At 33.2% G+C, this 23,297-nt stretch overlaps 8 protein-coding genes and 1 long non-coding RNA gene across 12 annotated transcripts in view; 6 read left to right on the top strand and 3 right to left on the bottom strand.

The window, feature by feature from the left end:
- LOC122529958 (alpha-protein kinase 1-like) overlaps positions 1–759 on the top strand; it is a 38,818-nt gene extending 38,059 nt beyond the window's left edge. For both annotated transcript variants that reach the window (XR_006306880.1, XR_006306881.1), the window contains exon 4: positions 402–759. The gene's annotated coding sequence lies outside the window, so the exon portion shown is untranslated. The remainder of the gene's footprint in view (positions 1–401) is intronic.
- A 2,384-nt stretch (positions 760–3,143) lies between these two features.
- Positions 3,144–4,368, top strand: LOC122529959. Of its 2 annotated transcripts, none has more exons than XR_006306883.1 (3): positions 3,144–3,253; positions 3,545–3,667; positions 3,727–3,866. XR_006306883.1 is itself a non-coding variant. In XM_043656528.1 (3 exons), exons 1-3 carry the CDS (start codon positions 3,205–3,207, stop codon positions 4,088–4,090), a joined length of 306 nt encoding a protein of 101 aa, XP_043512463.1. In that variant the 5' UTR covers positions 3,144–3,204; the 3' UTR covers positions 4,091–4,368. The 2 variants fall into 2 exon arrangements, 1 of the variants encoding a protein (XP_043512463.1); XM_043656528.1 differs by lacking the exon at positions 3,545–3,667 and adding an exon at positions 3,995–4,368 and having other exon boundaries at positions 3,727–3,887.
- LOC122529961 lies at positions 3,714–4,449 on the bottom strand. The gene is made up of 2 exons (XR_006306884.1): positions 4,362–4,449; positions 3,714–3,919 (listed from the first exon to the last, which is right to left on the bottom strand). It is a non-coding gene; the product is annotated as an uncharacterized LOC122529961 (long non-coding RNA).
- A 3,115-nt stretch (positions 4,450–7,564) lies between these two features.
- Positions 7,565–9,385, top strand: LOC122529982 (PRADC1-like protein). The gene is made up of 3 exons (XM_043656565.1): positions 7,565–7,812; positions 7,895–8,034; positions 8,124–9,385. The coding sequence occupies exons 1-3, from the start codon at positions 7,728–7,730 to the stop codon at positions 8,568–8,570; spliced, it is 672 nt and encodes a 223-aa protein (XP_043512500.1). The 5' UTR covers positions 7,565–7,727; the 3' UTR covers positions 8,571–9,385.
- On the bottom strand, positions 8,682–11,206 carry LOC122529975 (xaa-Pro aminopeptidase ApepP). The gene is made up of 6 exons (XM_043656550.1): positions 11,073–11,206; positions 9,808–10,966; positions 9,409–9,735; positions 9,212–9,342; positions 8,956–9,131; positions 8,682–8,887 (listed from the first exon to the last, which is right to left on the bottom strand). Exons 2-6 carry the CDS (start codon positions 10,920–10,922, stop codon positions 8,765–8,767), a joined length of 1,872 nt encoding a protein of 623 aa, XP_043512485.1. The 5' UTR covers positions 10,923–10,966; positions 11,073–11,206; the 3' UTR covers positions 8,682–8,764.
- A 22-nt stretch (positions 11,207–11,228) lies between these two features.
- On the top strand, positions 11,229–13,577 carry LOC122529977 (cytochrome c oxidase assembly protein COX15 homolog). 2 transcript variants are annotated; one of them, XM_043656553.1, is made up of 6 exons: positions 11,229–11,365; positions 11,815–11,971; positions 12,044–12,170; positions 12,428–12,560; positions 12,625–13,249; positions 13,308–13,577. In XM_043656553.1, exons 1-6 carry the CDS (start codon positions 11,304–11,306, stop codon positions 13,560–13,562), a joined length of 1,359 nt encoding a protein of 452 aa, XP_043512488.1. In that variant the 5' UTR covers positions 11,229–11,303; the 3' UTR covers positions 13,563–13,577. The 2 variants fall into 2 exon arrangements, with proteins under 2 accessions (XP_043512488.1, XP_043512489.1); XM_043656554.1 differs by lacking the exon at positions 11,229–11,365 and adding an exon at positions 11,679–11,733.
- Positions 13,578–13,863: 286 nt separating this feature from the next.
- Positions 13,864–18,159, bottom strand: LOC122529981 (ubiquitin domain-containing protein 1). Its single transcript, XM_043656563.1, has 4 exons — positions 18,024–18,159; positions 17,205–17,564; positions 16,992–17,110; positions 13,864–16,916 (listed from the first exon to the last, which is right to left on the bottom strand). Exons 1-4 carry the CDS (start codon positions 18,103–18,105, stop codon positions 16,755–16,757), a joined length of 723 nt encoding a protein of 240 aa, XP_043512498.1. The 5' UTR covers positions 18,106–18,159; the 3' UTR covers positions 13,864–16,754.
- Positions 18,160–18,233: 74 nt separating this feature from the next.
- Positions 18,234–22,366, top strand: LOC122529974 (MMS19 nucleotide excision repair protein). Its single transcript, XM_043656549.1, has 9 exons — positions 18,234–18,590; positions 18,814–19,052; positions 19,128–19,460; positions 19,540–20,128; positions 20,195–20,476; positions 20,549–21,270; positions 21,346–21,603; positions 21,668–21,832; positions 21,911–22,366. The coding sequence occupies exons 1-9, from the start codon at positions 18,494–18,496 to the stop codon at positions 22,109–22,111; spliced, it is 2,886 nt and encodes a 961-aa protein (XP_043512484.1). The 5' UTR covers positions 18,234–18,493; the 3' UTR covers positions 22,112–22,366.
- LOC122529983 (MORN repeat-containing protein 4 homolog) lies at positions 22,284–23,145 on the top strand. Its single transcript, XM_043656566.1, has 4 exons — positions 22,284–22,425; positions 22,506–22,689; positions 22,758–22,867; positions 22,933–23,145. Exons 1-4 carry the CDS (start codon positions 22,416–22,418, stop codon positions 23,079–23,081), a joined length of 453 nt encoding a protein of 150 aa, XP_043512501.1. The 5' UTR covers positions 22,284–22,415; the 3' UTR covers positions 23,082–23,145.
- The last annotated feature ends 152 nt before the right edge of the window (positions 23,146–23,297 follow it).

Below are 23,297 nucleotides of genomic sequence, written 5' to 3'. Positions count from 1 at the left end.
CGTTGTTAAATCGGGAGTATTCACTTGTAAATATGTATATAACGTGTTATACATATGTACACATAAGTTACGTCTAATCGAGTCGCGAGAGAAATAGAAAGATAGAGAGAGAGAGAGAGAGAGAGAGAGAGAATAGGAGAGAAACCCATAAAATCTTTCACTTTCCTCCTTTTAATCTTGTCGCCCTACTTTCCCTCCTTTCCTCTCGTCCTTTCCCCGTCTACACTGCGATCGTTTACGTGTATAAAATATAAGTTTTAGCGGCGATTAATATTATGTATATGTTGCTCTATTTATTAACAAAAAAAAAAAAACAAAACAAAGTCTCTCTCTCTATATACATGTATATGTATCTATATTATATATATATGATATATATAATATATATATGAACAGAGGAGATATATATATATATATATATATATACATATTGTTAAAATTAAAGGATTATTTTTATTATGATTATAATATTATAATTATATTAAATAACAATTATAATTAATAACGAAACGCGCGGCAACGCGCACAGCTTATGGATCCCCAGCGTTCTACGCGCTCTGTACCTACACGGCGATTGTTGCATCGACGCGTGTGCGATATTATCCGCTATTGTTCTAGATAGATCGGAAAATATGTAGGCAGAGGAGCGTACACGCGCACGCACGCGCGTTCCTGTGAAATAAAAAGCAGAGAAAGATAAAGAGAAAGAAAAAGAGAGAGAGAGAGCGAGAAGTTATGCTTGCATCTGTCTGTCTGTCTGTCTGTCTGTCTGTCTGTCTGTCTGCCTGTATGTATGTATGTATGTATGTATCGGTGTGTAAATGCGATACGACTGCGAGAGAGAAAGGGAGAAGAAAAGAATTAGCGAATGGGTTAGCGAAGATTAAGAGAAAAGAGAAGTAGAGAGGACAATTTTTTTACGAACGATAATTACACTATAATTGGACAAATTATGTGTAACTATTATACAATATGGTGCTCCGAGTGTGCAATGCACAGAAAGGAATCTCTCAACTACCTGTATATTTGTGTTGTAATCATCGTTGCCGTTTTAATCTGGCCGGTTTCCCTACGACGATTATTAACAAAAATACAAAGTTAACATTGCAACAGCGCAACGTCTGGTTGTTCTTGTCCCATTCCTCCCCCTTCCCCCCCCCCCCGTCGCCGGTACCAACAACACGCTCGTAATCGTCGACCACAAACCCCTGCCTCGAAAGTTCATTCTCGCCTCGTCGCGTTATCACCTTTAACGGCGAGAAGGAAGGTTAAAGCCGAGGTTAAAGCTGAAAGCACGTTTCGTTTTCGATGCCCCGATGCTTTCGATATGTAGTTTTATATATTGCCGAATTTATCGGTATTCGCGATCAGCGAAAGCTATGATAAGCCATAAATCGTCCGTGCCGCTTATTTGTGATATGTTCACGAGCATAAATGGTGTGCAACAGTGTCGTTTGTCACGTTGAACGATATCTCCAGTATGCCTCAACCATTATTTTTCCCCTTTTGCGCGTTAGCGTCAGGCACATTCATCGATCGTCAGACATCTTTATCGATCATCGACAATTACCGAATAGGGCATCGACGATCAAGCGATGTCGATACGACGAACCGCATCCTACGCGACCGAACTATTGTTCCTCCGTGGTGGTGCGTTCGAAAGGCGGCCACCTAGAGATTAATAAGGACCGGTCTCCGTGTGTGTTGCACGAGACTGGCCGCTCTCGATGGAACACGCTTCGTTTTCTGCCGCGTTTCCCGCTTACAACCTTTCACCGTGAACACGCGCGGTTGGCGCCTAAACGCGATCGGACTTTCCGGCTACGCTTATCGCCGATTTTTTCCCGCGGCGCGAACGATACCAATCGCGAACAGCCGGCAATTAGCAGCAGTCGCGCGTGCCAATTTTTCTCTATTTCTCGAGACAGACTCGATATTGCAGTTCCCTCTCTCCACTGCCGAGTTCTTTAAGTTCTTTATCGATCGGCCATCGGTCGGGGGCCAATTCATTCGGTCCAGGTTTGGCTTCGCTAAATTTTCGCGAAAATTTCGTGGAAAATTCGAAAACTCCTTGCGAAAGTATTGTATTTTCCGACGTAATGACGTAAAGTGAGTTTCATTTTATGCAATTTTCGGAGTGGAAAGATTCCGGGAAGAGAAAAGGAAAAGACGATTTCGAGAACACGTCGAAATAAAGAATCGTCGTCGGTTGGTTGCCCAGAGCGACGTTGGTTCTTCCAAAAAAGGTAATCCATATGATTCAGCTGAGGAGCCGAAAAAAAAAAAAAAAAAGAAAAAAGAAGTGCCGGTTCGTGCTACCGGTCACGACGAAACGACCGTTCCCGTAATCGACTAATTAACGGAAGACGATGATGTCTTTCGAGGTGGATAAGTTTCTCTACGAGAAGAGAACTACTGGTGGCAGCCAGCGTCTCGACGCTCAGCGAGAGAGAGTCCACGTCATCGATTCTTCGCGCTCGGACGAACAGTTTTGGCCGGCTCGCTGGCTCTCGCGTGTGGAGAACGTGCAATGGCCACTACATAGGTGTATGCACACCTATATAGGAGAGACAGTGCAAGAAGTGGGCAGGAGTGAGGCTGTGAGAGCACGTCTATAAATAGGACCAAGATCGAGATGAGGCCTCCTCTGCACTTCGTGATACCTTCTGTCCCTCTTCCACCATTATTCCCCATCCTCTTTCAATCCTCTCTTCCTCTTCCCAACGTTCTTTTCCGCGACTCTGCCCCATCCTTCTTCTACCAAGTCATTCGTCGTATCTCTCTCTCTCTCTCTCTCTCTCTCTCGTTCTCCGCATTCCCTATCTCCTTTTCTCTCTTTCGTTTTGCTCTCTTCCTCGATTGCCTCGATCCTCGTCTCGAAGCGAGCTGCTTCCCGCTTTCTCCTTCGATCGTTCCGTCTCGTTCTCTCTACGAACCAACAGATCTAAACCTCTCTCGTTGTCGTTTCATCTCCGTCTCGCTCCGCGACTCTCGAACCGCTTCTCCTTCTCGTTCCCTCTCCCAGCATAGACATCCCTCCCACTAACGACTGACAAGCACGACGCGCTCCTCGCACGACACATAAGGATCGCGTATACGCCGCGCTGGCGCGCGTGCAGCCGAGCAAAAAGATTGTCGTAAAATATAGTTCCTCCGTGGATATGCAAGGCTCCGGGGCCGGGGTCCCTCGAAGAAGAAAAATGCATGTTGGGTCGCGCGACCGGCCGGACGATCGAACGATGGGATGAGTCAGGTAACGTCGACTCCGAGGCACCGTGGTTCGCCGTAGGTGTTGCTGAAATTTGATTCCCCGCCGCGACGCTGCACCAACGCGACTTCCGATTATGCGCGCCAGCTTCATCCCTCTTGACACTCGTCACGTCTGCCGAGTCTGTCGATATCCATCGATATCCGTCGATAAATATTACAACACTTTTTCTACCACTTTTTTTTATCAATCGTAGTTCTTTTTTCCTTTCTTCATTATTCTTTTTTTTTTTTTATTATTATTTTATGGTTTATTTTTCTTTTTTTCTTTTTTAAGTTAGCTGATAACGAGGCATGAAGTATATGACAGCAGGAGAGCAGACCAGAGGAAACAGCAGTCGGTTTTCTTTGCTCGAGTCAGAGAAACGACCGGTAAAACGCGATCACCGAGAAATCCAGCGTGTTTGTTTTGATCTATTTTTTTTTTTCTGTTCCTTTTCATTTTATTGTAATTTCCAGACCGGTGTCCAGGTTTTCCCCAGCTGACGATGAGTGGCGCATCGACGCGGCAAAAGAGCAGCCGAATGAGCGGAGCCGGCCAGCCAGTCAGTCAGCCACACCCCGACGCGATTAAACCTGTTGCTGCTTTGCTCGTGGTCCGACTCCATAGACGCATACACGTAGGTGTCTGGCTGTATATGCAGAGATCATTCTGAAACATTTCAAAATCGGTCACGAATACTCTGAAATGCTTCTGCATTTCATGAGAGCATCTTCCATTCAACAGACTTCAGGAAACAATCTCTCAATGAATCCTCGAAGATCAACGAAAACTAAGAAAATGTACTTTCTTCGATTATATTACACGACGAACGTAGAGTGATACGTTGAGAAAATATTGAATCGATATAAGAAAGGCCAGTCGGCTATTTGTTCATTTTAACTTAAATATTAATATAAAGTTTCATTATGAACAACGCCACGGAAAAAGAACACCATCAGTCATATTAATGAATTAAAAATGAAAATAATAATAATAATAACGTGCACGTGTATCGTGTGTCTTAAGAGCACTAAGCTCAAGGAGAAAGAGTCTATTGCCGCTGCACCGATCTCCAACTACATCTCTAACCCCTACGATCCGTATCGCTTACCTTTGACTTACGATTTTTGCCATTCTCGTGTTATCCGACGAGATCGATGAAAGAACAGTATATAACGAGCTGGCGAGGTCTCGAATTTCGCGTCTCTGGTAACGGTGTGACGCAATTCGGTAAGCCGGCCGCGAGGGGTGAAACGGCTGCTAGGTGGTCTGCCTAGAACGGAACGACAGAAATTGGGATGAGTTGAGTTTCTTATAAAAGGACACTATCGATTTAATTTGTTAAACAGATCGCCCCTCGGCTAGAATCTATGATGTCGAAAGCTTAATAAAGACAAGTGGATTAAAGATAGATCGATTGGTAACCTTTTGCACATCTTATCCTCTACAGATGAAACGTCTTTTTTCTCTTTCGTAATGTCACGTTTTTTATACTACGAAAATACTAAACCTAAAGGAGACGAAATTTAAACAATACGTATTATAATAAATGCAACGATACATTTTGCAATTGTACTACGAATCAACGTTCTGGATAAGTGAGGAATGATCGAAACCAAAGAGAGAGAGAGAGAGAGAGAGAGGAAGAGGAAAGAATCCTTGGATCGGGTCGCGTGTACGGGCAGCATCCGGAGAAGTCCTCGCTGGGGGTTAGGGTCACGTCGACGTAAAAGCAAGGTAGAGAGACGGTGGAAGCGGTGTATGCGGTGCTGGTAGTGGGGAAGGGCAAAAAGGTGGCGCGAGAGAGCGAAGGGGGATTCATTGAGGAACGGCACGTGCAGAGGATAGAACGCGACCGCGAGCTCGATGGAACGGTCACGGCAGGGGGTAGAAGCCGGGGCTAGAGGAGCAACAACAGGGTTGCCTGGCGACCGTCAGCCGACGAGTTGCCCTGGCGACTGATTGCGTCACTGCAGCGCCGTATGACGTCACGCGACGCCACTGCCCTTGACCGCTCGAGTCCGGGGAGAGCGTCCTGACGACCCTCTGTTTCTCCTTCTACCTCTCTGCCACCCCTCCCCCCTCCCTTTTGCCACTCCCTACCACCATCATACTCCCCGACTCTCCGGGCGGAGGGGGTGAGAGGAGAAGTTCTGACGCCGTCGTAATCCGGAGGGATGGAGTTGTCTGCGAAAGGGAGCAAACGTTTGCACTGTTCTGCCACCACCACCACCACCACCACCACCACCACCATCACCACCATCACCACCACTCACCACAGAGGGTTGCAAAGGTGTTACAAAAATAGTCGGCTCGTACGTTCGTCGCAGATATTTTAGGAATTACGTTGATCGCCACTCCTTATTTTTACCCGGGACTCTGTGTCACTTTGTGTTGCGCCGTTGCAACGTTTGATTTTTGCACCAACCGAGAATAACGACAAGCAGACTCGGGATATTTATGCAGGCTCGTATCCATGCGAGGAACAATAAACATACGATAATCAATTAACTTGAACTCAATTAACTTCAATTCTAGCAAAGAAACAGGATTTAAGTAGAGATTTGTTTCAATACATTGTACTTTGAATGTCTAATACACGTCTACGCTTTAAAGTTTTAAAATAGTTTATGCGGCAAAGAAGGTAGTTCGCGTATAAACTGTAAAGATGCACGCAAGATAAAGTTTGTAATCTACATCAAATATCCATTATTAAAAATATTAAAGCGTTCTAAGAAACTTTTAAACCGGGGGATGTGCATTTTACATAAGTTTTACGTGCAGTTTAAATGCATAAAATCCTCGAGTAACGAGATTGGCCAAGTATACAAATGCATTCGATTAGAGGAATTACATTGTTTCGTGGATGTCGTCGGTTCTTCCAATTTTAGGTTTTTAAGTACATTAACGTCAATGGGATTCCGTTTCTATGAATCGACTTTAAAATGAACTCGGTGAAGTAATACTTGTCACGGTGCATTCGTGCTTTTCACGATTTCAAGTCGGAGATAGAAATTGGAGTAAAATTATTTAATTTTATCTCGCGATTATTTATATTTGATAAAACCAAAGCGTTTGAAATGTACTCTGGTAAACGATCGACTGCAAATCGATCACTCGGTTTTCATATCAATCAAGCGTCAATAATTTGGAAAAAAAAAAAACGAAAACAAACATTACGAGTTAATACCAAACATTACGTTTCATTAAAATATTTTATAATCCCACAATACATCTAGTGGAATGGGATCGCGGATTCGTGGGCGGGAAACGTACGCGTGTAACTTGCTATTTCGAACTCGCTGCACAATGAAAAGCAGTAAAAAAAAAGGCGATTACTATTCGACTTTCTACCATTTACGTCACAAGTCTCTCATGAAAGAAATAAAATGTGAATGTATATTTCGACTTGTCCAATACTTGAGATTCAGTCCATATTGCGTCAAAAATACAAAAGAAAAATGTTCATAAAATGTTTAAAAACACGAATATGTACATACATTTTATTTTTTAGTCTAATTGCATTATACAATTTTATATTTTCTCTCGTTGTCATCTATTCCATGCTAATATTTGAGTTGCAATTCTTAAGTAATATATCCTAAAACGAAATGTGAAAATGTTTTTAATGTATTTTACAATTTTATAGGATTCACAAGTAGTGTACATACGTGTATGTACCGAACCTACGCAGCTGACGTCTGTTCATTCACTTGTTCATCCATTCATAAAATGCAGTGGAGTATTGCGCATGCGCATATTTTCACTTCCTTTCGTCGTTGCAATTTTGTACTTTATCGATAGCCGAAATAGTTGATTTGATTGTTCGAGAATCGAACACCCTTTTTCGTTTTACCTGGAAATTTCGAGAGAATATGATGTGAACTTATCTGGAAAAAAGCAATTCTTTTTCGACAATTTCTAGTAAAAAGTTCGTTTCTACGCCAGCAGATAGCAGAAGGTTTCGGTTTTACTTTACATAATCATTCCATGTACGTATTCTAAATTTATCGCTCATATAAAAATAAAATTCTAGTACTTTTTTTTTTATTTTTATAATCAGTTACGCCGAAAATGTGAATAAAATTTCTTCAATCATAGTAAAGTGAGAAACGAAGTTATCCTGGATTGTCAACTGTTGGTAAAAAGAATTCTTTCTCAGGAAATCAACAGATAACGAACTTATTACGATTTTTTAATTATAATTCGTTGTAAATATTCAAAAATAATATAAAAATTTGTTTCCCACATATATATTCGTAGATCTTTTAATATCCACGCTTGTAATAATATTTGATATTACCCAATAGAATTTGATAACGTGGTCGTTATTATATTCGATCGAGTCGCGTGTCACTATATACTGTCGCATCAATGAGTGACACACGAAATAGTTTATTACTTGTCTGTTATGTTAATCCGATTAAATTTCTTATGATATTCATAGAAATATCATTAATAACAATGTGAATGCACCATGCAAGTGCAAGGAATAAAATTGCTTGGATCTTGCCTAATTCTCATACTCGTCAACATTGGGATATCGGACGGCATTGGTGGAGGTTAGTAATTAGTAATTTCAAAGTCGCGAGGTTATAAATGAAAACGTTACTTAACGATTTGTAATTAAACAATTCCTTTTAGAACATTCCCTCACGTTCAAATCGTTACGTTCGTACTTTGACACAAGTATTGGAACAGATGTGTTTTTTGAAATTATATATCCACCGGAATTGGAGTATACATACAAATTAAGACCCGCGAAAGACTTTGGAGCGCCATTCGTAAGTTGATGTACATTTTGCTAACTGATCAAAATATTAAAAATAAACGTTTTAATTTTATCTATTGTATTTGTAATGTATATTTTCAGAATGCAAGTTTTTTGGAAGAAGGAATTCCTTTGGTTCCAACTGATCCTCCTCATGGTTGTCAAATAGCAAAAAATGCCAAAGAACTAAAAGGTAGAATTGCGTTAGTCGAAAGAGGAGACTGTAGTTTCTTTGCTAAAAGTATAATGGCTGAAGAAGCTGGGGCAAAGGCTGTAATTATAGCAGATTATCACTCATCTTCTATTGAAGAATCAATAACTAATTCTCTATGGGCTGAGTACTACTATATAGAGATGATACGCGACGATACGATTCCGTCGACAAAGACAGTAAACATTCCCGCTGGATTTTTGCTCGGTAAAAACGGCAAAATGATCCGGCAAACTCTAAAACGTTTGAATCAACCATTTGCCTTAATCAATATCCCGGTGAATTTAACTTATACTTCTCTGGATAAATTGCATCAACCTCCTTGGTTGTTTTGGTGATTATTGATAAGATATTTCATTGATTTTTGCATTGATAAAGCAAACATATTGATTTACAAAGAATTGGAGTTCCGAAGTTACTAAAGAATATGGGATTAGTTGCAATTGAAGTAATTATATAAAGAATTTATTGCGTACTGTAAAAGATAAGAAAATTTTGTAATTTTATGGAATTTGTTCTTACGAATTAGCAATTATTTCGTGAGAGGTTGAGTTTCTCTCTCTAGCCACTCAAGTGCTTGAGCATTTTCTGGCCCTTGCAATAGTGGTTTCAAAGTATTCAAGCATTTTGTATGGTAATTATTTAAATATTGAATCTGAAAAAAAAATTTACAACCAATCATTTTATAGCGATCAATATGCAAAGAATAAATTGAATCTATACCTCATTATCTGTTAATAAGGAAACGTCAAGTAGCTTAGTCTGTATAGGCACCAGTGTAACAGTTTCAAATGTAAGAAAGCCACGATTTTTATGATTGTATGATGTGTTTGCCTTTACTATCAATTCTATATTTTCTAATCTAATGCCAAATTTCTCGTCCTCATAGTATCCTGGTTCTAATAATTTTGCCAGTTATAGTGACACTATTAGAATATATGTACAATATAATGACAAAAAATGTGCTTTTATTTTATACCATTTGATAGAAACATGCCAGGTTGTAAGCCTGGATCATCAGGATATGGTTTCCAAGAAATACCAATTGGTCCTTCATGAACGTTTAAATATGAACCTATTCCATGTCCGGTACCGTGAAGATAATTAAGACTGTAATTGTACATTTAAATATAAATAAATATTTTCCATTTTATAAGAAAAAATAGATATATTTACCCGACATTCCATAAATTTTCCCGGGCAAGTGTATCGAGGTAATTTCCCCGTATCATTAAAGGGAAAATAGTCGATGAAAGACGACACTGTCCTTTAAATACTCTTGTAAAACATTCGCGCTCGAAACTTGATGGATTACCAAAATGTAATGTCCTTGTAACATCTGTAGTACCATCTCGATATTGTGCACCAGAATCGCAAAGATAAATTTCTTCATCTGTAATTGGCACGTCTGTTTTCGATGTTGGTAGATAATGTATTATTGCTCCATGTGGTCCAACTGAAGATATTGTAGGAAAGCTAAGTCCAATGAAATGTTCCTGCTGTCTTTAAGATAATAGATTGTAATTAATTTTTACTATATTCGAATATTATAATGCTGTATTCAAACTCTCTTACTGTCTAAATTTTTCAAGTTGAGTCGCTCCAGATATTTCTGTAATTGTATTCTTTTTATTCTTAACTTGATCTTCCAACCAAGCAAAGTATTTTACAAGTGCTACTGAATCACGTACGTGTGCCGCTTTCATTCCTTCTATTTCAATGTTATTTTTTACTGCTTTCATAACACTTATTGGGGTAATTTTTGTGTGCTTTTTGGCTTCTCCGCAGTCAGTGTGTAAAGCATAACTAGAACCATTACTTACCCATATTTTGTCATCATTTGCACATGAGTTTGCAATTTTTTTCAAAAAATTATGTACATCTCCATATGGGTGATAAACTACATTTACTTCTTCATTAGTTAATTGTTGCTGAGCTTCTTCAATAAGTCTAGTTTTATCAATGAATAAATGTAATTCATTTAATGTAAGAATAACATATGCAAAGAAAACAGGATTATAAGGTATATCAGATCCTCTTAAATTCAGAATGTATGCTACTTCATCCAAAGCTGAGATTACAAGTGCTTTCACGTTATTTTTATTCATTACTTGTCTACATAGTTTTATTTTTTTCCCTGCACTGCATCCAGAAAATTGTAACGGTTGAGGTAAAACAATGTTAGCTGTAGGAGCAGGCTGTTCATCACCCCAAACTTTATCAATTAGATTCTCTTCAAGAGGCATCAAACAGTGACCAGCAGCAGTTAAGCTGGTATGTAAAACTGCCCATTCTGTATAACTTATTAAATTAGCATCTGCTCCAACGGTAGACTTGGGAGGTAAATTAGAAATCAACCATGCAGCTCTGGTTGGAGTATTTAATAAACCTTCTTTCATCAAAGTCCATGCCTCTGGTGGATCAAATTCTGCTATAGCTTGCATATAGTATCTTCCATCAGTCCACAGCATAGCTTTATTTGGGGTAATAATTGCAGTACCGAAAGAACCAGTGAAACCACTTATGAAACGAATCCTTTTATCATAATCTCTTAAATATTCTGATTGATGAGCGTCATCTGAACTTACAACCAAAGCCTGAATACCTTTCCCTTTAAGACCACCTACTTGGGCAGCTTCCATTAATTCTCGAAGTTTGACTAATTTAATAGCACTGGTTTTTTGTGCCATATTGATATATGTATTATAATAAGCCTTTAGTACTATATAGAATACTAAAATAAAATAATATTATTTAATTTAATATAAATATAAGTTTTCGAAATTATGCGTGATTAATGTGATACAGTTAAAGATAAAACATGAATTTAATATACTTACTAATGGTACATATATTGTGCACGCGGAGAATGACACTTAATTTATCCCATGTATTTCCAATTTTATCAACGTCACCTTGTCTTATCGTAACGAGATAGTCTTATCAGATATTTTGTAAAATATTAAAAGATTCTACCTCTTATTCCTTATTGAGAATATAAATTAAATATTTTATATATTGATGTTTCAAGTTTGAAAGTATGACGTTTTCAGTATCGACTACTGTTTTATATGAGGTTAGAGAAGACGCGATGTCTTTCAATATTGAGTAAAATAGAAATAAATATTTATAGGTAAAGTGTTCAAGCCATAATTTTTCCGCTCTTATCTTCAAAATAATTTTAGCTTTTGTTATTCTTGAATTTGAAATAAAATAGTAATATATATTGTAATTTTTTGCACTGTTATTATAACAACTTAATTCACAAAACAAAGTCAGCATTACAGTATAAATTAAAAATAAGTATCAGCATTACAATATAAATTAAAAAATAATTTTTTCCCAATTTTAATAATATTCACTCAAGAGTATTTTATATATTAAGGTGTAAAATTAAAAAATATATAAAGAATATATAACTATTTGTTTATATTGATTAAAAAAAATTGTCTTGTAAAAAACAACAGTATTATATTTATGTAAAAAATATAACATCACAATGTAAGTATGTACATGCATGTACATATACATAATATATGTACAAGTTGATGTAATTTACTACAAGAGTTGAATCTTTTCTAGCATGTTGTATTTAACAAGATATTCTATATCAACAATAACAAGAAACAGCATAATAAGATCTCTACCAATTAAAAAAAATTTATATACAAATACTCCAAAATCAGTAGTTACAAATTCAACCTTTACTTTCATAAAAAGGAATTCCAATTTGTATAAGGTGCTGTATATTAATCTTTTAAATTAAACATACAAAATAATAGTATTAAATAATTTTGTGCTATTGTCATAGGATTTAATTAAAAATGATGGCATTATTGCAAGGGGCTTTGCAACAAAATCAACTGAAAAATCAAATAAATCTGTTGGAAAATGGTTATTAACTTGCAGTGGCATGGTTTTTGTAGCTGTCATACTAGGTATAATTCTTTATTGGTTTTTTTATTACTGTGCTTATACTGTCATAAAAACAGTTGTAGATAAGACCTATGGAAAATAATTGTAACAGCAGTAAATAGAAAAAAGATACTTTTAGAATTATACTATTTATAGTTAAAATTAATATATGTGCTTATTATACTAATGTACTAATAAATAAGATTATATAAAATATAATATGTAAATAAAGAAATTAGAAGAAAAACCCACAATTGCTTGATTTTTTATTTTTACATAGGAGGTATAACAAGACTTACAGAATCAGGTTTATCCATGGTTACTTGGAAATTACTTGGTGAAAAAATGCCTACCACTGAAAGACAATGGCATGCAGAATTTGAACGTTACAAGCAATTTCCTGAGTATAAGATGTAAGAGTTTTGCTGTATAAGATAATTCTATTAAGTTATATTTTTCATATAAATTTTTTTGTAGCAATAATCAAAATATGACATTAGAAGAATTTAAACGTATTTGGTGGATGGAATATTTGCACAGAATGTGGGGACGTTTGATAGGTGCTGTATTCATAGTTCCAGCAACTTATTTCTGGGCAAAAGGTATGCTAACACGAGGCATGAAGATCCGAGTAGCTGTTTTGGGATCATTAATTGGCTTGCAAGGGCTTATGGGTTGGTATATGGTTAAATCGGGCCTGGAAAATCGTTTCGTGGAACCATCAGATATACCCCGTGTTTCACAGTATCGCCTGGCTACACATTTAGGAATGGCATTTATTATATATACAGGATTTTTATATAATGCTTTGGATTATTTAATACCTGCTCAAAAAATAAATCTTGATAATTCAAATGCTGACATTAATAATCTAAAGTCGAAGTTGAAGAGATTTAGAATGTTAGTTCACTGGACAAAGGGATTGGTTTTTTTTACCGCTTTGTCTGGAGCTTTCGTTGCAGGCATGGATGCAGGTCTTATTTATAACACATTCCCAAAAATGGCAAATAAATGGATACCAGATGATATATTTACATTATCACCTTTGTTGAAAAATTTCACGGAAAATCCAACTACTGTACAATTCGATCATAGAATACTGGTATGTTTTAATCATAATAATCAAATTAATTTATAGTATTATAAACTATTTTTTACAGGGTATCACAACTTTATCATTAATAACTTATATTGCAACCGTATCTCGCAAATATAAACTTCCTGGAAATGCAAAGAAAGCTGTTACAGCTGTACTTTGTGCTGGTTATTTGCAAGTATTATTAGGAATTTTGACATTAGTACATCATGTACCTGTATCACTAGGTGCGTGTCATCAATCTGGCAGTCTCATAGTTTTGAGTACAATGATATGGCTGTGTCATGAATTAAAATATTTGAAATACATATTGAAATAAATTTATGATATCGTATAACATTTTATTATTTTATACTGCTTCAAAATTAACAAAAAAATGCTACAATAATTTCACAATGTGACGCTTTATTTGACAATGCATTAAGTTATAATAATCAATATTCATGGAAATTAATTTACATATATTTATTTTAAAGTAATATATCTATTACAATCAAAGTTTAAGTATTTCCATATTACTAAATTTTATTTTTTAATTCCATGTTTAAAAAGAACAAATAAATACCTATTTGAAGATAATATTAAACAAATATTAGTAGCGTTTTTTTTTTTTCTTTTTCTGGATTATACTTTACGAACCTGACTGGATTATATCTTTAATATAAATTAAAAAAAGTTGGTTACTAACATCAGCTGTTCTTTCTTATGCTTAGCATATATGAAATATTTAATGATGTTAGTACTGACACCTAATTTCGAAAACCAACTTTGGTAAATAATATAATTTGTTTAATTAGTTTAAAAAATGTGTAAACCCTGGTTAATCAGTAATTGCTATCTAATTATAATAATATTTTTCATTAACATTCCAAAAGTTTTTTTCAATGTTTTATAACTTCTGATTAGTAATGAATTCAACTTTATTTTTATTGGCAGTTGTTCTACCTCGTCTCCAATCAGTCGATCTTTGATTTTTTATATTTTTCTTTTAAAACGCCTTATATTGGTCCAACATAGCATTATTAATATTAAGCAGTAGCAATATTTAATAGGCGTTCTGAATTGCACTTTCGTTATTGTAACGCTTTTTATTTACACTCGTCATATTTTCACTTTATTATACGACACTTGAGCCGCATCACATATTTTTGCTTAATATTATACGGACATGAGTATTAAAGAAAAATGTATATTATCATTCACACAAATACAAATTACTTTAAAAAACGCAACATTTATATTAAAATCTTTATACGAACATGCGTGAAACAGTTTAATTGATACTATACACAAAATAATCTTCCTGTATTGTTTGAACATCAATCAAAATGAACTTAAAATGCAGTCTCTCGCAATATATTGCAAATAACTCAAATCCTACATTGCAAAACTAATATCAGTCTGATAGAATTTATTGTTTGAGAATCTTATATCTTAGTTTTTGGTAACGAATGTTTTCTCTTTAAATGCGATGTCATTTCCATCTATAGTTATAAACTCAAGCCTAATTGCACGTAACTGATAGAAAAAATGGTATATGTTCCAATTTTGACTATTTTAATTATTATTATATATTGGGGATAGAACTTTGAGTCTTGAATCAATCATAAAAATTAACTGGCCTACATTTTAATTGATTGTTAACTATCGGTCATTTGTGCATAGACCAAAGTTCATCTAAAATAATACTTTAGATGACATTATTGTTTTATCAAAGAAATCACATATTAGATCAAACAAGAATATTCCTTCAGTGCATTATTACAAATTATTGTATTTTATTTTTTTGTGTATAAATCTACTAGTCAATGAACACAATTAATTAATGTGAATAAAAGAATGATATATGTGAAACATTTAAATTTAAAACAAGTGCTTCCTTTATTTGCACTAATTTTTATAATGTATCAAAGAAATGCATAACACAAGATTTCATTTCCTTTATATGAACAGGATTTTATACACTTACGTTCATACTTTTAATGATTGCTTCCAGTCATTTTTATCATTATAACTTGTATGCAATTACCCAATTTATAAATAAGTTACTTACAAGATTAAATATGTTTGTTTTGACACTCAAATTGAGAATAGTGAAACCAACATATGTATCTGTATACATACATATTTTATATATTACGTATAATACATACACGCACACGCAATACTATATATTATAATTTTATGATCAATGCATATGAAAAACAAACTTTATCACTGCTGTGTTAGTACAGTCAATAAATTCACACGCATAATATATCATTTTGTATAATTATACTTTATATCATTTTTTTCTGTGCAACATGTGGAGCAGAAGTAAGAATTAAGTGCTATTAAAATTGAACTAGCAGTACTGATTTCACTGTGTTGATCATTTTATTATAAGCACATTTAACACAGATGTGATAGTGATTGTGCCGATAAAATTGTATAAAAATTATACATTCTGCACCACATGTAATTTAATTAGTCTTATATCTTTTTTCTCGGTGCATTATTTAGCTGTGTAGACCTTATATAATATCTTATTAGTACTTATAGGAAGGAATCGTAGATTTTAGGCCACTAATAGGCCAAACATGTATTTTTGTGAAATAATTCGAATTTATGTCTTATGAACATTCACAATACATTTAAAAAAATTTAATGAATTTAAACAAAAATGTTATATGTATATTCTACGTATTATGCAACAAAAGCTCTTAATAATCTTTTCTATTAATTTATTCTTAGAAAAATTATAATTATTAATTATTAATTCAAAAAGCTTAGAAAATGGAATCTGTAAAAGATACAAAAAAATGCAATTCAATAATATATAGCATACACCTTGTTTCTTTTTTTTCACTATTGTCCATTGTATCTTTATATTCATCAATTATTTATGTAATTTTTCTTATTATTATTGTTATTGTTATTATTATTATTATTATTATAATCTTTCTTTAAGTGTACATTTTTATTTTTATATCATATAATTATGCAATACGATTTAATAAGCAGCATAGAATAATTTTCTACATGTATACTTAGTTTCCCAAGTGTTACAGCACCAGCACCTTCGTTGGTAGTAACAAATAAGTATAACAACATTCCTGTTATGAGGTAAGTGTTATCTCAATACCAATTGTGTTTATACATCTTTTTGTATAAGTGTTTAACTTTAAACCAACGTTAATAAGGATTCTTTAACAGTTTATTTTTGCATGTATTTAGCACTGTATTTTGCTTTTGAGCTAACATATAAATTAATAAAAATTAAATAATCACAACCCACAATTTAAACGCAATATTATTTAATCCTTATAACAATTATATATATTATGAGAATTATATTGTAAGTGCATTTTATTATAAAAAATCACTTCAAGAATTGCTGCTTTGCTCTTAATAGTGACACAATATAAAATTAAAAAAAAAAAAAAGATATTCTTACTTTGAATGCAGGTAAGAATGTGCTTATCAGAGAAAAATGATTCAGTATGACTTGTATATCTTGTATAACATTAGCTCAACTTGTTTTTACAGGACTGTCATCCAATTTTTCTGGATTTACAATTACTTGTATTACATAGCCTGGTTGTATCTTTGCTTCTTCTATATGCATTTTATCACCTAATAACTTTCCGCCGAAAAACCACCTTTGACGAGATGGTTCTAGACCTTCCTGACTCTATCCATGTAAATTAAATGAATAATTAATACAAAATAAAGAAAATAAGCTTAGTATATATAATTTTGTACATACTTGCAATTTCTTTTTAGCAGTAGCAATAGTATCTTTACTGTAAACAGGCAATTTAACTTCTCCTAATGTAGTTGACAATCTCAGTTTCAATGTCTGTTCAACTCCACTATCAATAGGTTCTATAATTAAGATGATGTAAAAAATTACTTTCCTTTTTGAGAACATTCTTGAATCCTTTGAGAAAGTTTATTAAATAGTTGTTAGTTAAATTACCTGAACAGTCCGCAGGGGAGTCTCTTCCACTATCTTCCTTCACAATATTAATTGGATATGATAAGCAATAAATAGGGACTTGATATCTGGTTCCCAGTTCATCATAACATTCGGTTAAAAAGCCATTTGGCACAGAAATATTAGCTCCATCTAATATAGCCTGTGCTAATTGGTAATCCTGGGCTTCTGCTGCTGTTGCCCCAGCTCTTAATGCGTCCCATATTTCTTTACGTCCATCAAATGCGGGTGCAGTATCCCAAAATTCATCTCTTTTACTTCTTAGCTGTCCTTCTGTCAAAGGTACATCTGATTTCCATCTAATTGCCTCATGACATAATGGATGATTTTTTCTTGAATTTCCTACATAAACAGAACACTTTTTTTTTGTAACACAACTAATACATTCATTTTTTAATCAAATTAAAGAATCACATAAGAAACATGTTAAAAATAGAAATAATTATATTGGATTAAGACATTTGCTCATGTTACATATAGTACAATGATTCTAAAGTTCAACAAAGAGATAAGCAATTTAAAAATTCTTTAATTTTCAATAATAAAGTAAAAGTGCCAAATTTAATGATAGGAGCAACAAATATAATAATATTTTTGATGAACTCGTTCAACACCACGAGATAATGTACTACGTAATATATGATTGTTTGACGTGCTTTGTAATAAATAATATGCAAATTCCAATGCATAACACGCAATAAACGTTAGATAGGAACGTAAAGAAAAAACCTGGATTGTCTTCAAGGTTAGCTGTTGTTGATTGCATTTTCTAGAGAGATAATTTTATCTTAATCTTTTTACCTGAATTTACTCTCGTGGAATTTCCTGTAGTATTGTCGACGGAGGCATTTCTTGCCCTCGTTATGCCTATGCAGCCTCCCATTCTAGGTGGCTGGTGTAACCAAACATTTCACTAAAATTTAACAACACCTCGCATGCCATTTTCGTCCATCTTATCCACTAAATTGCAAATCGGTACCATTAGAGGCGCTATAATCGAATCTTTGGTAACCTAACCTGAAATGTTAACAGATACAAACGAGTTTTGAATTGAAATAAAACAAGTTTTACAAACAATTTTTCATTATATCTGATATTTCATCGACGCATTATCCCGTGACGTAATAATTACCACCGGACACGTTCCAATCAAATTATATTTAATAATTTCAAATAAAAAAATTAATTACGCTCGCGATACTCGATAGAATTGTATTTTATTGATATACTAAGGTTAAGTAACGCAGTAATACAGGAAGGCATGATTTGCAATGGCTTCGCTTACAAGCAGTGTTTTTAAAGAAAGATTTCTTGATGCTTTTGAAGAGAACGAAGTATTGAACGTAACGTGTCAAGAGATCGCCTCAGGTATCATGTATTATGAATATTCTTTCTGCACATATTGATGACTAACCTTTGAAGAAAAAAACAAGTTGTTTTTGATCCGTTAGAATATTATCTGCAGCAAAAATAACAATGAAAGTAGCGTGTTTTGATATTGTTATATATTTTTAAATAAATGAAATAGAAAAATGTATATTTCTCTGGTACATACATTGCCTGAAAATAATTATACTAATTTAATTTTTAGAAATACAGTCAGGACATGCAAAACTTCATGCAGTTGTGGAGGAACTCAAACCTTTTGTAACTGAAAAAGATGTTACAATGCGAGAGAAGGGCATTTCTGCCCTCTCTACCATTTTATCCCATTTGTCTAAGGATTTCTTGAATGAAGCTGAATTGCGTTTTATAACGTCATTTTATTGTGACAAATTGAGAGATCATTATAGCATCATATCAGCAGTATTAAGAGGAATTCTGGCAATTGTAGGTTTTGCATTGTATCTAATATTGTAATAATTTAAATATAACAATTGAAATAAGGTAATGTAATTGCTTCAGGTTCAAATGGATCATTTGCCTAAGAATTCGCCTGAACATTTGCTTAGGGGTCTTTTTGAAAATGTTCAGTGCCAATCCCAATTATTATCTGAACGCAAGAATATATATTTTATACTTGCAACATTAGTAGAAAAAAGGACAGAAGATTTAAAAGCTATGGGGCCAGATTTTATTTATGGAGTCATTACTACTATAGATGGAGAAAGGGATCCCAGAAATCTTATGTTATTATTTAGCATACTTCCACATTTTATGAAACAATTCTCATTAGGCCATTTAACTGAAGAAATGTTTGAAGTCATTGCATGTTATTTTCCAGTTGACTTCAATCCTGTAATTAAATCAAGCAATCGAGATTTTAATTGTTTATCATTTGTGAATGTGAATTGTAATTTGACTTGACATTTTTCAGTCTGGAACAGAAGGAGTAACACGTGATGATTTGGCAGAAAAATTGGCACCTTGCCTTTGTGCTATACCAGAATTTGCTGAATTTTGTATGCCACTTATAATTGATAAATTGTTCTCCAACCTCAGAGTTGCTAAGTTAGACTCTTTAAGTCTATTGCACAGAGGTGTAAAGATATTTGGTGTGAATGGCATAAAAAACCATTTGACCGAATTATGGTCTGTTTTAAGAAAAGAAATTGTGCCAGGTGGAGATTCAGAATTAAAAAATGCAAGTTTGAAAGCAGTTACGTCTGTAATTGATGTTATATCGAGCAATATTAAAGTTTGTGAAAATTTCATAGATCATATAATCACAGATGTAAATTCATCTTTGTATGATGTGCAACTCAGTTTATTTAAACCATCTGTGGAATTGCTAGAATGCGTGGCAATGGTCAATAAAGAATCATGTATACAAGTACTAAAAATAATAGTACCATTATGTGTTGGCCAATATTCTACTAAAACTTCAATAACTGATAAAATAATTTTAATCAAAACATTAAATAATTTTGTTAAAATTGCCTCTGATCATGGATTTACTATTAAGGGTAGATATATATTTCATATATTTTGAGATATGTATTTAAAAATGTTTCAATGTTTCAATGTTTTAGATGTTCCAGAATTGGCGTGGACAGATATACCAAACTTATATTTAAATGAATTATCAACAAAAAATATGGAATTACAATCAAAAATATTACTTGGTTTAAAAATACAAAAAGCGTATTTAAACGAAGCACATCGTATTTTATTTTATGATAAAATTTGCGATTTAATTGGAATAAATTATAATGAAGTAAAGATACTTTGTCATTCATCTCTTTTAAGTTTTGCTACATTGTATCCACACGAGATATCAACTTTGATCAAAGAAAAATTTCAATTAAATGCTGGTAAACACTTAATATTTGGATTTGTGAAAATATGTACATCGAAGTATATATTTATTATTTTGATTGTTTCAGATGAGAAGAAAACAGAAATACAGACTTGTAAACTAGAAGTACTAGCAACTGTTGCTAAAACATATAAATTAGGTATTGAAGTTCTTCCACAAATTGTATTACAAACAAATATTACGAATACTGACATAAGCTTTACAGCTCTAACATGTCTTCACAGGCTAGTTGCTACAGAAAATATTAATTATGATGTCCAATACTATCTATACAATGAATGCAATATTATTGAAAAATTGACTACCCTTAATATTAATCCTACGGATCAAAGATTAGATTTAGTTTTAAATATTTGTCGATTAATTGTACGAAGTCTTACACTTGAAGAGCAACAAAATGTTGTCAACAAATACTTTCCAATTTTAAGTGACAAAAATTCGGAAGTTGATGCCGCTTTAATAATGAATATTTTTATTCCCTTACGTCAAAATGTTGATTTAGCAATAAATACAAATCTATTACAAAATCTATACAATTTAGCACTTAACAGTCAACATTCAAATATAAGACTCATAACATGTAAATTTATTGCTGTAATATTAAACAAAATTAATGACAATAATGAATGTTTCCAACGTGCTTTATCTTATTTTAAAGAAATAATAAATAATAATTTAAATTTAAATACTAATATTAAAATAATGCAAGCAGCAGCTTCTCTACAAATCTGGTTAACAAAAGCCATAATTACGAAAGGTTCCTCAGATGTTGAAATATTTTTAAATGAGGTATGTAAAAATATCCAATTCTTTTCTCAATATTTCACATTTAATATTTAATACATTTTGATATTATATTTATAGCTTACCAATGTTTTGAAACATGACCAAATAGGCCAACATATCGCACAAGAATATAAAATTTTGACAAATAGACACGAGGATAGTTTGGTAGAAGAAAATTTTTGTAACATCAAAATTTTTTATAAACAAAGGGTATTTGAACACTTAATTAAAAAAAATTCTGAATTCAGAAACACATCAAGGCAGAATTATTTAAGTGCAGTTGTACAGCTGTTAGAAGAAATACCTTTGAAGCTCTTATTTATGTATTTAACTAAGGTACTCAGTACATGCTGACATAAATAACACAGTTTCATTATCATTATAAAATATTTTTTTTCAGTTGGTCCCACTTTTAATAGAATCTTTATCTCTTGATAATGAACAAATAATTCTTTTAACATTAACAACATTAAATCTCTTATTGGAGACTAAACACAGTATTTTTTCTGATAAAATACAAAGTTTTGTACCAAGGTTGTTAAAGTTATCTACCTATAAAATGATGGTAATATTTTATATAAAATTATTCAGTATCTCCTTAGTATATAGTATTTTACAATTTTTATATTTTCATATATTGTAGAGAATCAGGATAGCAGCTTTAGAATGTCTAACAAATTATTGTAATTATCCGACGATTGTTATTAATATATACAAACAAGATGTATTAGAGAAATTATTAATTCCAATTGATGATCGAAAACGTTTAGTCCGAAAAGCCGCAGTAAATGCAAGATCACGATGGTTTTTAGTTGGTGCGCCAGGAACAATGAAAGAACAATGATCTGATTATTGTTACATTAAATTTGTCACCATAAATTCATAAATGCGTTTATTTTTATCTAATAAAGTTATTTTGTATATTTTTAAAGTTATATACATGAGTGTAATTTGATATATGCATTTATATAAAACAAATGATTTCTCTTAGTGTACTACTTTTTCTTGTAAGAGCAAAGAAACTGATTCATCATATTGTATTTGTCCTATATATTGTATATAATGTACATAATTGAATAAAGAATTGATTTCTATAATAGGATTGAAACCTGAAAGTTACTCTTTAATGCATTTAGTACACTAGAAGCATGGGTGATGGTAAGACAACTTATTTTTCTCAGTTTTAGAAATGTAAAAGTTGTGTGGAATATTTGTGTTGCAAGAAAATTTATTTATAGGTGTGGTAAAGAATGGTGCATATAAATATGAAGATGGTACAAAATATATTGGGGACTGGAATGCAAAAGGGTTGAAACATGGTGCTGGTTCTTTACTTCTTCCTGATGGAACACGCTATGATGGTGGCTTTCAAAATGGATTGTGTTCTGGCTTAGGAGTTATAATATTTCCAGATGGAGCAAAGTAAATAAAAAATCATAAATATTTAACTTTTTATAATTATTAATTTTCTAACACACATTATATACTAGATATGAAGGTGAGTTTATGCAAGGTTGGTTTCATGGTCATGGTGTATTTTGGAGGTCAGATGGAATGAAATTTGAAGGAGAATTTCGTGGCGGTCGTGTATGGGGATTAGGTATGTAGGAATTATATGTTGAACTTTATATTAAATTAATAATTTATTATTTCATTTGTTTCTAGGATTAGTTACATATGCAGACGGATCACATGGTTTTCCTAGAAATGAAGGATTCTTTCAAGATTGTAAACTTGTACGTTGTAGACATTGTCCAGATATAGTACAGAAAGCACAGAAGATCTCTATGATGGCTCGCGCCCAGTGTAATTAAATATTAAATATAAAAATTAGTTACATTGAAATCTAATAAAGAGATCTAATATATCATATTGTAATTCTTTCAATTATTATATTTATTGTTAAATTAAGATTAAGATTGAAAGATATATTATGTTACATAACAATTTTTTAATCTGACATTGATAACGTCATCAAATATGCAATGATGCAATATGTAATGATGAAAATAACTTCGTAATTATTTTCT

The sequence above is a fragment of the Frieseomelitta varia genome, unplaced genomic scaffold (assembly GCF_011392965.1).
Source record: "Frieseomelitta varia isolate USP_RPSP 00005682 unplaced genomic scaffold, Fvar_1.2 scaffold_317, whole genome shotgun sequence".
Classification (NCBI taxonomy): Eukaryota; Metazoa; Arthropoda; class Insecta; order Hymenoptera; family Apidae; genus Frieseomelitta; species Frieseomelitta varia.
This window is presented reverse-complemented; position numbering and strand designations above follow the sequence as displayed.

Coding starts and splice junctions, on each gene's coding strand:
- LOC122529959 (XM_043656528.1), top strand. CDS start 3,205: ATGTTGGGTCGCGCGACCGGCCGGACGATCGAACGATGGGATGAGTCA. Junction 3,254..3,726: donor CGAACGATGGGATGAGTCAG/GTAACGTCGACT, acceptor TGTAATTTCCAG/ACCGGTGTCCAGGTTTTCCC. Junction 3,888..3,994: donor GACTCCATAGACGCATACAC/GTAGGTGTCTGG, acceptor TCCATTCAACAG/ACTTCAGGAAACAATCTCTC.
- LOC122529982 (XM_043656565.1), top strand. CDS start 7,728: ATGCAAGTGCAAGGAATAAAATTGCTTGGATCTTGCCTAATTCTCATA. Junction 7,813..7,894: donor ATCGGACGGCATTGGTGGAG/GTTAGTAATTAG, acceptor AATTCCTTTTAG/AACATTCCCTCACGTTCAAA. Junction 8,035..8,123: donor AAGACTTTGGAGCGCCATTC/GTAAGTTGATGT, acceptor GTATATTTTCAG/AATGCAAGTTTTTTGGAAGA.
- LOC122529975 (XM_043656550.1), bottom strand. CDS start 10,922: ATGGCACAAAAAACCAGTGCTATTAAATTAGTCAAACTTCGAGAATTA. Junction 9,736..9,807: donor CAACTTGAAAAATTTAGACA/GTAAGAGAGTTT, acceptor ATTATCTTAAAG/ACAGCAGGAACATTTCATTG. Junction 9,343..9,408: donor GAAAATTTATGGAATGTCGG/GTAAATATATCT, acceptor GTACAATTACAG/TCTTAATTATCTTCACGGTA.
- LOC122529977 (XM_043656553.1), top strand. CDS start 11,304: ATGAGGTTAGAGAAGACGCGATGTCTTTCAATATTGAGTAAAATAGAA. Junction 12,171..12,427: donor TTTTGTAGCTGTCATACTAG/GTATAATTCTTT, acceptor ATTTTTACATAG/GAGGTATAACAAGACTTACA. Junction 13,250..13,307: donor AATTCGATCATAGAATACTG/GTATGTTTTAAT, acceptor TATTTTTTACAG/GGTATCACAACTTTATCATT.
- LOC122529981 (XM_043656563.1), bottom strand. CDS start 18,105: ATGGGAGGCTGCATAGGCATAACGAGGGCAAGAAATGCCTCCGTCGAC. Junction 17,111..17,204: donor CTCCCCTGCGGACTGTTCAG/GTAATTTAACTA, acceptor TCTTAATTATAG/AACCTATTGATAGTGGAGTT. Junction 16,917..16,991: donor CTGCTAAAAAGAAATTGCAA/GTATGTACAAAA, acceptor TTACATGGATAG/AGTCAGGAAGGTCTAGAACC.
- LOC122529974 (XM_043656549.1), top strand. CDS start 18,494: ATGGCTTCGCTTACAAGCAGTGTTTTTAAAGAAAGATTTCTTGATGCT. Junction 18,591..18,813: donor GTGTCAAGAGATCGCCTCAG/GTATCATGTATT, acceptor TTTAATTTTTAG/AAATACAGTCAGGACATGCA. Junction 21,271..21,345: donor TTGAAATATTTTTAAATGAG/GTATGTAAAAAT, acceptor TTATATTTATAG/CTTACCAATGTTTTGAAACA.
- LOC122529983 (XM_043656566.1), top strand. Junction 22,690..22,757: donor ATATTTCCAGATGGAGCAAA/GTAAATAAAAAA, acceptor ATTATATACTAG/ATATGAAGGTGAGTTTATGC. Junction 22,868..22,932: donor CGGTCGTGTATGGGGATTAG/GTATGTAGGAAT, acceptor ATTTGTTTCTAG/GATTAGTTACATATGCAGAC.